This window comes from Parasteatoda tepidariorum, chromosome 5 (genome assembly GCF_982258835.1).
Source record: "Parasteatoda tepidariorum strain Cologne lab strain chromosome 5, Ptep-v5.0, whole genome shotgun sequence".
Lineage (NCBI taxonomy): Eukaryota > Metazoa > Arthropoda > Arachnida > Araneae > Theridiidae > Parasteatoda > Parasteatoda tepidariorum.
The window spans coordinates 58,603,939-58,621,694 of record NC_141759.1 but is presented as its reverse complement, the minus strand read 5'-3'; the positions used below and the strand labels follow the sequence as shown (position 1 = coordinate 58,621,694).

The window sequence follows — 17,756 nt, the reverse complement described above, 5'->3', positions numbered from 1 at the left end:
TTAACACAAATAGAAATCAATATGACTGCCATTCTGATTTCTAATTATCGTACATTATGCCTACCAATGAAATACAATTTATATTATGAATCCCCAAATTATTTCCTAGCTATTATAAATACTTTGTATTCCTTTATTATTATTTTTTTTTAGAAATCGAAAACTAGTAAAGTAAAAATTTCTAACAATAAAAGTAGTTCACAACACTTATAACATATTTTATTTAAAACATCAAATATATAGAGTTACGAAACATTTAATAATACAGACAGATTTTGTACAATTGGCATGCTTTTAAACAGTTAAAATATTTCGGTCAAAAATCAGCAGCCAAGAATTTTATTCTTGATACTGAGGATTGAGTTCTTCACTTTTTTTTAATCATAATTACTTCTTGGGTGAAGTATATCATCATCATTTGACTAGAAAGATCGTATACAATCGTACACAGCAAAGAAATATACATATTTTCACAGGTCCTTCACTTCATCGGCGGGCTGCTTCCAAACCTGCAAAAAAAAAAAAAAAAAAAAAAAAAAAAAAAAAAAAAAAAACGCCCAAAATAAATAAATTACTACATAAATGATATATTTAAAGAGGAACAGGAAAGAATAATTTTGGAGTATAACGTATAATTGCACTAAAAAAGAAAATACAATTGCCCTAAAATTATGTTTTTACAATCCGTGGATACCACGAAATCAAAAAGCTTATACGTTAAGTCTAGTAGGTTAAGATAGAGTGACTTGATTTTTTTGGGAAAAAGAATCACAAAAATTAGTGCATCTATGACTTTTTTAAAAATATTTTATAGTACACTATTAAACAATGAATATTTTTCTGAATAAAATGAATTTTTAAATCTGATAGCTCATATATATATATATATATATATATATATATATATATATATATATATATATATATATATATATATATATATATATATATATATATATATATATATATATATAGTCCAAAATGTTTGACAAAGCGAGCGTGATTTCGAACAAATAAGCACATCTAGCTTAAAGTCGATGGGTATCAGCTGTTACTGATCTGGGAAGTAAGGGTGGTTTCTGCGCAATGATGAGCACATTGCCTCAATCATGCCGTAAAACAAAAATTTTTAAAGATTTAACCTCCATGAGCAAAACGGCCTGTTGCAGAAAGGATTTACTTATTTTTCTTACTGATTATTTAATAAATAATCTGTTATTTTTACCCGGGCAGCACCGAGTAAATACTATACTTGGATATACTATCTTAAATTACCCTGAGGAACAAATTTTTTGTTGTATTTATACAATTGGAATTTTGATTACAGCTTGATTTTTAACAAAGGAAGGATGCAACATAGCAGCATAGACTTTGTGCAACATAGACTAAAGCAAGAAAACTGGAGTAAAGCACTAACGAAAATACATAAATTGACATTTTATAGTTTCACTTCTATTAACAAGAGCCTTCCCCAGTGTCTAAATGACAAATAATGTAGAGAAATGAAGAGTCAAACAGGTGTAAAGTGGTTTCACCAATAGGGACAAAGGAACAAGTTTGAACAAAGAAATAACAATGGGGAGATAAGAAACAAGGATGAGGTTATTTAGCGGAAACCCCAGGGGGCAACACATTAAATTTTGGAAACGCTGGGATGCTAGAAAGATCATTAACTTTACTATAAAAATTTTCAAAATATATAATAACTCCCGAAAATCGAGTTCAGAAGATGAAGACCACTGTTGAATGATTTTCGTAGAAAAAAACCAAACCTGTAATCCAACTGTGTAGAGCGATACAAGATTGGTTAATATCATTATTTTGGAAGTATCGCGTTATTTTACTTAGGGGGGGGGGGGGTCAGGACCCTTAAAACTCTCAAAAAATCGATTTTTCAAGAATCATTTTTTTTATTCCTTGCATTATTCTGCGCATTTTCATATCTTACATTTCGAAATCTTTCAATTGGTTCAAAAGTTATAAGGGTTAGAAGACAAGTCACTCACCAACAATTGTTTTAGTGGGCGTGGTCGCGAATTGCTTCATTTTGGGCTTATCTTATAGTTTCTAATAATAATCAGAGATTTAAAGTGTCTACAACTCAACTCTGCTCCAACCCTTTGCAGATTTTATTTGTTTATATTCGAATTGCATGCGTTTTTTAATCTTAGATTAATATTTGTACATTCGTCTATTAGCTTTCATTTTAGTCAAAAATCTAGTTTCGGTTTGATTTATTTATTATAAATAATCATGAATAATCCTCGTAGATCTGGTCAGAGACCAAAAAAGAGAAGATTTCGTGGAAATCAATTTCGGCAAAGTGTAAAAGTGGGCAGTTGCAATGTTTTTATTGAAAAAGAGGATTTTAAAAGTGCTTCTAAGAAAAAGCTTTCGATGTCATGTTCCAGTTTCAAGGATATCGAAACTGAAACTAAAGAGACTTTTGATGGTTATCGCCTTATTGATGTTGCTTCCTTGATAAGTTTTTTCAATAATGTGGCTGCTTGTGGAATTTGTCATGCTTCCTTGAAAATGACGGAGAAATCCCAGTGTGGATTGTTGTCTTCTTTTGAAATAACATGTCAAGCATGTCAGAAAAGGGATGTTTTTAAAAGCTGCAAACTGATAGGAGTGAATAAGAACATTCCAGAAGTAAACAGAAGATCTGTTTTTGCAATGCGGTGCATTGGTGGTGGACTTTCAAGTCTGCAGACATTTTGTTCTGTGATGTGTTTGCCCAAGCCCATAACTCAGAAATCTTATGATAAAATTAATTCAAAAATATTGGAAGTATCAAAAGAAGTTGCTTTGTCATCCATGGAACAGGCAGTTAACGAGGAAAAGTCTCTATCAGAAAATTCAAACAGTCTAACCGTCAGTGGAGACGGCACCTGGAAAACCAGAGGTCATACGTCTTTAATAGGCGTATGTACCCTGGTAGGCGGCGAGACAGGAAAAGCTGTTGACATAGAAGTAATGTCGACATTCTGCAAAGGTTGTGCTTCGTACAAGGGTCCAAAGTTTGGCTTGAGATATCATAAGTGGCTATCTTCTCATAAAACAGTGTGCCAGAAAAATCATGCCGGCTCTTCTGGAAAAATGGAGGTTGACGGCATGAAGAGGATTTTCCAAAGATCTGAAGAAAAATATGACGTCAAGTATGAAACATACATTGGCGATGGTGATTGTAAAACTTTCCAGGCTATTTGTGAGACAAAGCCATATGGAAAAGATGTTTCGATAACCAAAGTGGAGTGTGTGGGACACATACAGAAGAGAATGGGCACTCGTTTGCGAAAACTCAAAACTTCATATGGCAAAAAAAGGCTTTCAGATGGTAAGACGATAGGTGGTCGGGGAAGACTGACAGATGTAACAATAAATAGAATTACAAGTTATTATGGCAATGCAATTCGCCAAAACAGCAATAACTCAATCAACATGCGAACAGCGATTTGGGCCATATGGGCTGATACTTGCAGCACGGATAAAGAGCTGATGCACTGGTTTTGTCCGAAAGGCGAAAATAGTTGGTGCAGCTATAATAAAGCTGTGCATAACAACAAAGTGCATGAGTATAAGCACCCAATGCTGGTTGCTAAAGTTGTTATGGAGGCAATAAAGCCAATATTTAAGGATCTGTCTCATCCGTCTCTTTTGAAAAGATGTTTGGGGGGTAAGACCCAAAACCCAAATGAGTCGTTAAACTCACTCATATGGAAGTTTTGCCCTAAATTTGCTAGTGCTGGCAAAAATGTTGCCGAAATAGCTGCATATATGGGTGTTTGTGTTTTTAACGATGGAAAAAAGTCTTTGATGTCTATTATGAAACTGTTGGAGCTACAAATCAACAAAAAAGCAAAGCAAAACTTTCATGCTCAAGATAAACTCCGCATAACAAAAGCTGAAAAGCGAGCTAGTGAACAGTCTATTGTAGCTCGCAGAGTGAAACGACAAAAAAAGATTTGTGAAAATGAGAGAATGAAAAAAAGTGAAGGGGGGATATGTATATTTCTGGTGGCTTTTAATTTTTAAATGTTTTTTTTTTATATTGATTTTATTATAAAATAATAAAATGTAAGAAATTTATTCCTTTATATCTATGTCTTTGAGGTTTCTTAGGATTTCTAGAAAAACATAAAAATGGATATTGTTATAATAATCAAAATTTTAACTTTGTGGTCATTTTTATCAAAAATTTTTTAAAAGTTACTAACATGAAAATCTTTTGTTTGTTTTTGAAAATTTATTTTAAAACATCATCTTTTAGATTTTTATAAATCTCAAAAATCTATCATTTAGGTTGGTTTGGTTTTTGTATCAATCATTTCTAAAGTTTGAAAAGTTGATTACTATTTGACTCGATGCTCGTTATGTGACAAGTCGTTGTGAAATGTTACTTTATTTTGTTTATAAGTCAAATTTAGTTAATGTATTACTGCTTAAGTTGTATGTAGGTATTGTAAAATGATTTATTTTATTTATTTAGGCATTTTTAGAAAAATATATTGAGTGGTATTTGAAAAAAACAAATTTTTAACTTTAAAGTCATTTTTCTCAAAATGTGATATGTTGAACTTGTGCGCACTGCGTACAAAGAACTAATTGATAGAATTGTACGAAACTTTAGGAAAAGTTTTATGATATGGTTTGCTACAACTGGTACCTACTATAAAAACCATTACTCTCTTAAAACCTTTTTAAATAATTGTGTAATGTGCCAAAAATATAGAAATTTGAAAAACTTAAACTTTTTTAATTTTTAGAAAATTAAAATATATGTATATCAAAATAATATTAGGTAACACAGGTTTAGGGTAATTATAACTTTAATTTAAAATTAGTTTGACATTATTTTGATGATATTTGACTCGTACGCTTTGCGCACAATGAAACTCACTTTTTCGAAAATAAAAAAATTTCACTATATTAAAAAAAGTCTGTAATTTTTTTTATGAATGATTTTTTTGAATTTAGCTATTTAATTATATTGATAATAGTGCTAGTAAATGATAAAAAAAATTTAATAGCTTTAGGATAAATTCAAAGATAGTTACAGTGTGTCGAAAATATGGTATTTCATTGTATCGTTTAAGGCGTTAAAGGGTCCTGACCCCCCTTAAGTTTAAGGGTACGCTTAGTTCCTCAAACATACTTGATTTTGACTAATTCGGGTGTGGAGACTTAAAATCTGAAATCTGTTTTTCTCATAAAGCTACTGTTTTTTAAATGAAGTTTTTAGTCTATTTTTGTCGAAATTTATGCGTTTAAAAATGTTATAAATAACAGCGTGTCACGTGAAGGTTACGACAAACTTCTAGGAAAGGTAGGGCTCATCATCAGGATTAGTTTTGAAAACTGCATTGAAGCCTATGTTTTGAAATGTCACTGTACGCAGCCAATTTTGATCTGTTCAGAAGCACATAAAGAAATTGTTAATAGCAGGGAAGCGCCCCTACCAGCAAATAACAACTTTTCCGGGTATGGGTTCCTAAGCAATTTTAATCCTGATAATGAACCCTAACCCTCCTAGAAATTTGTCGCAATATTTAGTCAAAAGTAACCTTTTAGTCCCTGTCAAAAGTAACGTTTTCAAGCTTGTAAATTTTGACAAAAAACAGACTAAAATTCCGAATATTTTAAAAAAAAACTGTAGCTTGGAAATGGAAACCGATTGCAGATTTGAAATCAGCGATACGAAACAACTGCTAAAAAAATCTCATACAACAGAACACAAAATCAAATGATAAATCACTTACTCTTCAATGTACTTGCGGGTGATTCAAACTTGGTTAAGTTCGATTCTGGCAACGGTGGTATGAGGCACAATTCCTTGCCTTTTGTACCTTGGCTGTTTGAAGTTGTGCAGCTGGAAATTTCCTGTTGTGGCCAACACTGGTGGCAGATGGGCTTCAAAAGCCTCCTCAGGCCGCGTCGGTGCGGCCTCCTGGACAGCACGTACACTATGGGATCTAAGATGAAATTAAGGGCCGTGCAAACGTCAGCTATCCTGAAGAATGGATGATTCGTCATGTCGGGATGCAATTGTGAGATGATGACAGTTGCCTGGGGAAAAAATACATAATTAGTTCTGACTGGAACTCTTGTATAGTACAGCTTTCAGGAGAACTCCTCTAGATACCGGTCTCGCGTCGTGGCGGGTACTATGGTTACTGGGAAAGGTCACTTCGAATAGGGGTGGGGTTGAATAGTTTTGTCTTAATCTTAGCGTAGGTCGTCGTAAGTAAACCAATCGACACCTTCTTTCCTCCATTTCACCTCCATCAGAAATGTGCTCTCGCTTGTTGCCATAGCAGCAGACAGCCCCAGACTTTTAGTCTGGAGGAGTTCTCCTCAAAGCCGCAATGTAAGTGCACTTTAAGATACGAAGTCTTTTAATATCTTCTATTGACAAAAAATATTTGTTCATTAAAATGTAATGTCTTTCTAATATTTATGTCTTGCCAATGATAATAATGAAACAGTATATTTAAAAATGATGATGAATGATTTGCCAATTAAGCTCTCTTTCCACGTTTTGTTCATCTCTACCTGTAGTTCGTCTAAAATAAGACCTCCTCCAGACATTCGTCTGGACCTGTGGCGGTGACTATGGTAACGAGGTATGACTATTTCAAGTAGGGGTGTGGAGTCACTGTTTTGGAGTGGTTTCGGGTCGGGTCGGCGAGAGAGAGGGAATCTATTCGGTCTATTGTGTTAGTCTTAGAGTGAAACTACCCTCCCTAAAATGCGTCATTCTTCCATAGCACCAGAGTGCCTCAGACTTTGTGGCGAGAGGAGTTCTTAGCTTCGACAAACTACATGTAACATCCATGTAAACACAAGAAAAAAATGATGCGAAATCAGGTTAAGTGCATAAAGAAGAGTGACAGAAGTTTGCTCAAGTTGAAGGATATGAAGAGAAGATTCATTACGTCATTATCTTCGAGTCAAAAAATTTCTTATTAAAATTGTAGAATATTCACATCAACCAGTTCATTTGGATAAAAATAATTACCGGTATATCATTTTATTTTATTTTATTACCAGCGGTAAACAGGCGACCCAATTCTGACTTCACGATTATCGATGTTTAACTTCATAGCCTTATTTTGAAATTAATCCAGAAGATAAAGAAACTCCTGGATCAATTAGCCCTTGTGGAAGACTTTTTTGATGGTACTAACCCACATTTGCTCTAAATGGGGAGGGAAATCACGAATACCTCCCACGGTTAACCCGATGGCAATGAGATTCAAGCCCATGAATCGTCTACCACTGAGGATATTTTATGTCAGCACCTTGGTAAATGCAAGTCGGGAAGTCAATTCATATCGACCAGCTAACGCGGGGATTTCAAATTGAGTCCCCTCATTGGGAGATGAGTGCTCAATCCCTGAGCCAACGCTGCTCCCTGTATAATATTTAACGCTATCTGTATCTATACTGTACTACCAATATTAATTTACAAATTTTCAAAATTAAATATGGGTATAAATATAATGGGCACTTACCATTTGCGGCAACCAGCATACTACAAAAAATATGCAAAGAATAACCATAAGCTTTGCAAAAGAGAGCTCTTCTTGTGTTGTGTGATTAAAAGATAGTTCTCTATGATCTTTGGACACAGTCGTGCGTCGGACATGGCTACTTTCTGGACTTATTCGACACAGGGCACCGACTACAGCAAGGTTACACGTTACAATCACAATGCACATGGTAGTGCCAAAACCTGCAACAAAGACAACAAAGAAAAATACGCTAGAAATTGGTTGTAACAAACAAATGGAAAAACAGCCTGCGAAACAGATAGTGGTAATGAGTAATAATATAAGATCTAAACTTTAAAGTGTGGGACAAATATAAAGCTTTCCATACTGGTAAGTGTTCTGAAAATTTTATTATCTTTAATTGATACTGTTCTTGTACGTTGTTTTTATATATTTTATTTGTATTGTTATTTCAATGTTTATTATAATGTATATAAGTTCATTTTTTAAATACAACAAGTAATTGAAATCTTTTGTTTAGCATTGTTTAGTTTGATTGAATTTTACTTAATATTATGCTGTATATTGAAAGTGCACGCATCTACAAATGTATTGAGTCCTTCTGAAATTGGATAGAAATATTTTTGGTGCTACTTTGCTCCCTGTTACAACAATATTTAGCAATTTGCATCATCGCAGCAGAGGAAGAAACCCAAGTTAGAGAATATTAATCATGTCATTAATACTGTAAAGGCGTATAATTCTTTCCACAAAGACAATCAACTGGCATCTTAAAATTTATTTATTGACAATGCAACAGGTGCAAAAAACAGACATATAAAAATAATATCAGAGACGCAAAACCACCATCCTCTTTTTACCACTCTTGATCCTGCAAGTAACGTTACAATCATGGCGTTATTAAATGCATTATAGCAGTCAAGCCTGGCTTTCCATCACCTTGGCATTTTAATTATTTATATGCTTTTAACGATATTTTTTAAATCCTTTCCATCCAATTTCATCCTTTTAACGATATTTTTTAAATCCTTTCTCCATCCAATTTTATCCTTTTAACGATATTTTTTGAATCCTTTCCATCCAATTTCATCCTTTTAACGATATTTTTTAAATCCTCTCCATCCAATTTCATCCTTTTAACGATATTTTTTCAATCCTTTCCATCCAATTTTCTTCTTTTAATGATATTTTTGTTTTTAAAAAGTGTTTAACACTGTGTCATAGATCCAAAGCAATAAGGAAAAGAAGTACATGCAATTTGGTCCGATTACAAACAGTAATCGCAGTTTTCAGAACTGCCGAATTTCTGCACGCTCTTGAAATGAACGGTTTGCGCATAGGGACCAAAAATATTAAACAACTGGAACTTATTAAACAGCACAAGCAGTTAAATAAATAAACCCTAGAACTAGAAGCGGTAAGATAATACCTGATTACAAAAAACTTCATTAGTTTCAAAAATATGCAAACAGTAAATAACAGTCGACTTGTTTCAAGAGCTTCAAAAAGTAGGCGCGAAACAAAAGGGATTTGAAATAAAAATGCAAAGTTGGCAACGAAGAATGTAAAAGAAAAGGTGAGAAACAAAACAGGAAAAACCATGTGCCGAGAGAGTTAAAAAAAATGAAAAATAGAACAAGAAAAACCACGGTGGCCGAGAGGATAATCAGGGTAAAATGCATTTTCATGCTCTATGGAGAGTAGGTGAAGAACTATTGTCGTTAACAAGAGAATCAGCATTCACATGAATAAAACAAGATTCCAAAGTATCAAGATGATCTGATGTGGCTGGGGTGAAAATAATTTTGGCATAGTCGAAATTTAACTTATACCCAATATTTCAAGATGTGCAGAAATTGATGATATCTCGATTTCTTGAGAACGAACATATTTATTATGATCCTTAAGCCTAAATTTTGTTACTCCTCATTCGCATCTGACAAGTCTAGAAGATGGGCACACATTTTTGAAGCGCTTGAAGCATGTCGACTGTTACTATTTGTATATTTTTGCAGCGAATGAAGTTTTTTTTTTAATCAGGTTAAAACAAAAGAAGTTTTTCTATTGATAAAAGGCAGAGAGAAAGGAAAAAGAGGAGAACGGACTGTTAAGGTCGGATATTTTTCGATCAGCTTCTGATTATAACTAATAAATAGGACTGGGCTATAAATCGATATATCGCGACATATCGATTTAACGCCTATATCGGCAAACCGATACAGCAACTTTCATTCCAAGCGATACATCAGAAATGTGATTTAAGCCGTCGAGTGAAGAAGACGATATAACGATATAGCGATACACGCAAGGACTTTCTCTTACGTTCCGATGCCAACTCGCGCTGTGGAAGACGATATTGTTTCGTTATGTTGAGACGGCCTTGACTGATGAGCGGTAGAATCAGAATCACTTTTGAGACCTTATATCGTTATATCACATGTTCGTTTTCGCACCTTCGCGATTTGAAATCGTTTCTTGTAGATTATTTTCAATGGGATTAACTTCGTGATCGCCGTCGTAACCTTGTTCTGAACGCAATCTATTATTGAAAAGAATTTATAAAGAAAAGTTTCTTCATTAATTAGGTAAGTTTTTTATTTATTTTCTGACAAAACTTTTTTTATATTTTTAAATGTGAAAATTATCGGAAATCTAATTTAAGGCACCCATAAGGAATTAAATTACAAAGTAAATAAATTTGTTAGGTTATTTTTTTACTTTTTTTAAATTTATTAAAAACTTTTCGGATAAAACTTCTAATTATTTAATGGGCTTCTATTACTGATTTTAAATTTATAAATCTTGCGTTGTTTTTATTTTTAGAAATAAAGTTAAAACAAAACTTATTTTTTGGACATAAGTCAATAAACTTTATTTGTTCAAAAGAATTTGAAAAGTTTGCGAATTTTATTCATTTCTTTTTTTTTTTTTTTATCAATTACTACTTCGTTTTATTAGAGAGTAAAATCATTATTTTTTTTTAATTTTCGTTTTATATTATTAGTTAATTAGCTAAATATATTACCGAATATCACAATTCTTTTGTTTTTATTTTTAAGAATTTAATTAAGAAACTTTGCCTTACTTTGTTTTTCGTTTATAATTCGGTCATTATTTAATTTAATTTAATTATTTATATGAAATAATAATAAAAATAGTGTTTAAGAAGCATTTTTTTTCTAAAATTTATTTAGCTCTTTGTTTTAAGCATACAAATAATTTTTTAACGAACTTATTTTTTAAATTTTGTTCCTATGCTGTTAGGTAAATATATTGATAAATTTCACTTTTATTTATTTTTTTATTTTTAAACTAAGAAATCTTTTGTTATTTGCGTAATCATCTTTAGAAAATATAACAAAACTTGTGTTTACTTCTTCATTAAGAATTTGAACATTACGATCGAACTTAATAATTCTGTAATTATTTACGCATAATAGTACAAGCAAATATTGATTTGTTAAAAAAAGTTTCTTTTTTTAAAAAAAAAAAAATATTTTTAACACTTTGTTTTAAGTGTATAATGAATTTCTTAACAAACTTTTTTTTTAATTTTTTAAATTTTCTTTCAATAATTTCAGCTAGATATCTTTATAAAATTCCCTTTTTACTTTTAAACTGAGAAATCTTTCAGAGAACGAAAATTTTAAGAAATTATTACAAATCTTATGTTTACTTTTTAGTTTAAAATTCGAACATTTTTAATTTTAAATTTCGACTTTTAGTCAATCTAACTTTTATTTTAATTAAAATATATTTTGAAATTTTGAAATCAGCTTTTGTTTAATAACAATTTTTTTTTTCATTAAGGGTGTTTTAGGGGTGAACTTAAATTAAGACTGCTTATACCTTATAAACGATAAAGAAGTGCAAATATTTCATTCTGTATCTACACACATTTTTTCAATAAATATTTTAAGTAAGATTTGTACATCTTAGTCAATTTATTTAATATCTTTCTTTAGCAAAACATATATATTTTCAAATTTATAAATTGATTTAAATCAATATGCGTATGAAGTCTTGATAGAAATCTGACTTTCTGTGCCTTAAAGTAAATGAAATTCAAAAATACTATATCGCGATACATCGCTATATCGCGATGCAAAACTGACGATATATCACGATATATAATTTCTAATATCGCCCAGTCCTACTAATAAATTTAAAATATTGAATGAAATTAAGTTTAGGACACAAGTCTTCAGATAGTTCAGAACCAAACAGGAACTTACCAAACATGAGATAGGCATACCCTATATCCAGTGGCTCTGTTGCCTGCCGGTAACGAGAACAAATATAAGCTCCGGTCTGCACGTCCAAATGGTAGTACACTCCGAATCCAGCCAATGGAAGAAGAACAATGAACATAACAAGGAACCACTGCACGAATATGGCTCGTTTTACTACTTTATGGGTGATATGCTGAAAAATCAAAAAGCAATTAAAAATTTTAGTACATTCTATCACCTATAAACCACACAAATTTACAATTTATATATTGACTTCTAGGAAAATCACACCTGATTATGCTTTTTCTGGTATCTAAATGTGCTCAGTAAAGGACTGAAACATTTAAACATGTAAATTATAAAAATAATTAACAAATTAAATTAATTGCAAGTGTCAGTAGCCGCAATATAGAGTCTGTCTAAAGAATGCTTTAAAGACCTGGTTGAGCTGTAAGATTTTGAAAAAGAAATTAAATGAAAAATGAAAATTAAGGAGATGAAATAACTACTTTAAATGATAATTAATATCTTGCGCAATTTATATTAATTTTTATTTTAATGTGATAATTTGTTATTAATTCAAATTTGCACCAAAAGTTTTGTTTCATTTCATTAAATATTTTCAAATTTATAGCAAGGAAACGTTATAAAAGTTTTATAAAGCAAACGTAAGACAAAAAAAAGTTTTTTTCTTTATGAAAATTTTTTATATTTCCATAAATATTAAGGATAAGAAATTTATGCAATTATTGCATATAATAACCAAAGTAATCAAAACGAGCTACAAGTATATTGTTATATTTTTTTACATAGGGTGTTCAAAAACACTTTTTTTTTTGTTCATTCATTGTCTACCCCTAAATTGTGAGGAAAATTTGAACTTTATGGATAAGTGCTAGAAATTGTATGCCTTAAACACTTTTAAAGTTATGAAATAATCGACTAATTTTTTGGGAATTTTTAAAAAAAAATATGCTGAAACTTAAAGTGTCTTCTATTATTGAATGGTACTGCGTGTATGGACACAGACGAAACACGGTCGAACGCAATCAAGGTTTCTTTGACTGTAGCAGCAGCGCTAGCTTATCTTGACAACGATGCGTACGGCAATGATCCTAAAATACGAAATCTTTGAAAACTTCAGATCAAAAAAAAAAAAAAAATTAAGGTACAATAAATTCGGTGATTATGGTGCCACTTAGTTATACCTAGACAGTGTTGCTAAGTGCTCATTGTGTTCTACGGTGGAGAATACAATGACATTTATGGTCATGAGCTATTATATACTTTTTTATCCTAACGATTTAGCCTACTTTATATTAATATGTGTCGCAACATTTTTGACACTTCCTCAATGTTCCCTGCAATAAAATTGCAGGAAATATTTATACACAAGCTGTAAAATTCCCTGGAAATTTTACAGCTCTTATTATCGATAATGTTTACTTAATATTTTAATTGTTAACTGGACACTTGCAACTTGGCCTAACCAATTAGGCCTAACCATGCGATTTAATTGGATACCTATAAGTGACATCACGTGCGTGTATTGAACCTAATTGGCTTCTGAATCGACAAATGCCAAGATTTACCTACGATGACGTTATTTGCAGGTATTCAATTGGTTTAAAGTTATTTAAATTTAAAATCAGGTTAAATAAACTTCTAGTTACACGTCTTTCATTCTGCACCTAGAGTGTCATTGAACTTAAGAGAAAAGAGGTCACAATTTCGTCCACGTGAGAATTCACTTTATTTAATTTTATTTATTTTTCTAGCAAAATTATTTTCACTCTTCCAATATTTGGTTATATCAAAAAATGTATTGTAATATTCACTGGATATATATTTTCATGCAAAGTTTCTAATTTTACTCATAATCTCTATATATATTTCTCTTACACGGCGACAAAAAAAGTCTCATTACAACTCCTCGAATGGCAACGCTAGAAAATCGACCAATGATTGCCGCTAAAAATGTCACATGGCAAATCTACCTGAGCTGGCTCAACATATAGCGTTTTTAAAAATGGAAACCGAAATAGCCAGAGAGAGCATTCTTACCAAATGTGATTTCTTTCGAAATTCACCCTATCAGCTGCGGCAATCTCATACTATTAAGCTAGGCAGAAGTGAGTAGTCTTTGTCGATAGATCTCTATTTTAGCATTTTGTCGAGAGCGCTTTTTTTCACGAATTTATATATTACGAATTTATTTCACGATTTTTGATTTATATCACGAATTTTTTTGTTTTATTATTGTTATTAGTTTTTTTATTGAAAAATGAGTCTCAGTCGTGGTGTTATGCTTTAAGATTTTATACTATAGCACATTTCTAATAAGTTTAACGAATTACATGTCATTTATTTGAATTCAAATTTATTTTAATGACATAGTATTTACTAAAAAGATGTAATTTTTTTTTAAAAAAGGAGCTGTTATATGGATTTGAATGATTGTTTTGAATTCTTAGAATTTTGTGCATTTGCAATGTACCTAAATTAGTAGCGAGCGAAGCGAGCTTGGTTTGTGAAGCAAACCATATAAGATTGTGTGGCAATTTTCGGGGGTTGGCGAGCGTTAGCGAGCAGGGGGCACAGCCCACTAGTTAATTATAAAATCTAAGCTTAATCATTTTAAACTAATTTAGCAACTTTAGACCAAACAGTGGTAATATCATTATAATATATTGTAATATATTAACAGTAGTAATATCATTGTAATATAATTATTGTGCATATCATCTCATCATGTTATATATAAAAAATGTATTATTAAACATGTATTATACTATAGATTATTACATTATTAATATAATATATAATAATCTTATACATTATACTAGCAATATTTACTTAAATACAATCCCTCTTATCTAATAACAAGTTTTAGTTATCTAATAACAAGTTTTTGCACCTGGTTACAAGTCTTAGAGCTTCTCCAGTTACAAGTTTTAATCTTTCCCTATAATTTGGGTATTCTGCGTTTTAATAAAAACTTAAAGAAAACTCACCAATTAAACAAATCTGTAATAAATTTCTTTAACCCATTTAGTACTTAATTTCTGACTTAAAAAACATTTTACAAACTTGATAATGTATTAAAATTACGATTATGGATATTTATCTTGTCATTTTTACATCGACTTTATTAATAAATTGCAGGAGCTTTTCAGCATCGGGAGTGCTATTAAACGTTGATTAAAAGATCAAATTTCATTTTTGACATGGAAAATTACGTTGTCTTTTAAAAGGAAAGATGCTGTAAGCATTATGTCATGTTTGGTTTACATTTTTTTTTTTGTTTAAAATTTACTATCTTTATAAAAAAATAACAACATATGCTAACAGTTTGCTACGCATAAATACATATAAATCAATAGTGCTCGATTTTGACTATTTAAGGTCATCGGATTTGTTGAGGCATTTAATCGGCAGCTAAGAAATGCATATGATCATTGAATACATCCATCGCGATGGACGAGATAATTCGTCTCCCGCACGAAGAAAAAAATTAATAGTGCTCAATTTTGACTATTTAAGATTATCGGATTTGATTGCTAAGAAATGTATATGATCATTGAATACTTCCATCGCGACGGACGAGATAATTCGTCTCCCACCCGAAATAAAATTTTTGGTATTATTACCGTACTGTAAGGTTTTATAACCGTCGTTGAACAAGCCGACTCAATTTTTTGTGTTTACGATTTTTAATGTTCAACTACGAAGCCTTGTAATTTTGAACCCAACCCAGAAGACAAAGAAACTTATGGATAAAGTATTGGGAGAAGTTTGTCTTCATGGAGGATTTTTTGATGGAATTAACCAGCATTTGCGTTAATTAGAGAGGAAGACCACGAGAACCTTCCACGGTTAGTCTGACGGCAAGGGGACTCTAACTCATGATCCGTCTACCACGGAGGATATTACACGTCAGCACTGTGGTCGGTGCAAGCCGGATGCGGAATTTTTATAGATCAGCTTTCGCTGAGATTCGAACGCTATCCCCTGAGCCATCGCGGCTCGCACAGTAAGGTTTAGCAATACTAGTTAAAAAAAAACTGGTTAATAAGAATAATTCTGGTTGATAAAACCAAATTCTTGTTAATAAAACCAAAATATGCGGCATTTAAATCATTTATTTGGTAATTTTTCCATTTACATGGTAACGATTAACCGGAAATTCTGTTTTTCAAAATTATAGTTTACCATGCATTTAGTAAATACAAAACTTAAAAGTAAATTTTACGGAATAATTATGCTATGCCATGCTTTATGCTATCATGATGCAATTACCATGTTAATCAAATTTTATCATATATAATAAATCTATATTTTATTGTTAATTTTGCCAAACCCATTACCAAAGTGCTTCGTTGAAAGTTACCGAACTTTTTGGTACTTCTCATCGAGGCAGAAAGTAATCATATTCTGGAAAGTAATCATATTCCTGAGAGTAATCATAATCGAGTCAGAATTTTACCATATTCTGATAGTTTTGGGGACAGTTTTTTTCTCAGTGTTAATCTAAGCGCTCTGTGCTGTTTGTATTAGCGAGTGTTGTTATTGATTGCAATTGATTATTATTCTTCAAAGTAAAATAAACAAGTTTTTACAAAAATTTGAGTTTTGCTTCACTTTTAGCGTAGCGGAAAAACCCTTAGAGCAGAGGGTGAGATAAAGGCAAGCCATTGCCAGGATGGAAGTGTTAAGTACTTACAATGAAAATTATATAACAATGATTTATTAATTATTAATGCTCCAAAAAGCACTGTTCTGACATATCGACACATAAAATATGCAAGCATTATGCTTCAAAATTCCGCAATGAGCAGACAACACGAGTTGCATGATTAAACAGTTATAATAAAAGTTTTCAATTATTTTGACCACATAGACAAAACAAAAATGCATTTTAAAATGTGAGAAAATATCACATTATTCAAAAATTTGGCGGCGCCAAAATTGTGTTTTAAAAACTTTTAAATAAGCCTATTTAGAAATTTATTTTGTGATTTGGAGATCCGAAAATTAGTTCTTATAAAAATTTGGGACACTTAAATAACAACATACAGCAATTTGGTTCAGCGGGAAACTATAATTTTTCGATTAAGTCATCCTTTATTCTTCTCATGTCTAAGACATTAGTTCCTAATTTCTCAGCTCTCTCGTCTGAGAATTATAATCTTATGTCGAAGCTTTGACCTTTTCCACCTTTTGCATTCCTCTATTCAGTATCGATTTCCTAATAAAAACTTTCTTTTGCGGTTATGTTTTCTCAGTAAATATATAGTAGTTGAATTCGGATGACTTTTTTTAAGATCATAATTTGTTTCTTGATTTTAAAGCAATCATTATTCAATAAAACAAGTGTGTTTGAGTCATCCATGGAAACCAAAATATTCTATTACTTGCCATTTTTGCAGGATAAAAGTTGCTTAACTTCTTGTGAATTCTTGCATACTATTCACAGTAAATTAAACTCATACTCACTTTCTATTCATAGTAAATTAAACTCATACTCGCTTTCTATTCATAGTAAATTAAACTCATGCTCACTTTCTACTAATAGTAAATTAAACTAATACTATATTGAAGGATTAGTTTTTCCAGAATGTTTTACTGTGTGAAAACAAAACAGACTTAATTAAATGAAATCCAAAAATGTCGAAAAAAGTAATTATTAAATGTAAAAGTAATTATTAATTAATAAATAAATTAAGCTAAGTAATCAACTAAATGAATACCGAGTTTGTAATTAAACCAACATAAGCACAGTAGTCTTAATAATTACACGTGTACACTTGCCTCAAGAAATCTTTTGTTTATTTAAGCCTATTATTAATTAAAGTAATGAATATCAAAAGAGGCAATAAAAAATATGTTATTTACGTATTAATTAAATAATTCTAAGAAATTGAAATAGTAGGGAATTACTTGATTAAAAAACTACATTCGCTCCAAAAATATAGAGATTAGAAATACTAATCGACATGTTTCAACA

At 31.2% G+C, this 17,756-nt stretch overlaps 1 protein-coding gene across 1 annotated transcript in view; it reads right to left on the bottom strand.

Moving 5' to 3' along the window:
- Window positions 1-203: 203 nt before the first annotated feature.
- The window catches only part of LOC107456972 (prostaglandin E2 receptor EP3 subtype-like), a 105,322-nt gene continuing 87,769 nt past the window's right edge, over window positions 204-17,756 (bottom strand). The window contains exons 3-6 of the mRNA XM_087162576.1: window positions 11,753-11,942; window positions 7,518-7,738; window positions 5,763-6,069; window positions 204-509 (exon numbers count right to left, since the gene is read on the bottom strand). Of these exons, the coding sequence (XP_087018702.1) occupies window positions 487-509; window positions 5,763-6,069; window positions 7,518-7,738; window positions 11,753-11,942 (741 nt within the window). The 3' untranslated portion in view covers window positions 204-486. The remainder of the gene's footprint in view (window positions 510-5,762; window positions 6,070-7,517; window positions 7,739-11,752; window positions 11,943-17,756) is intronic.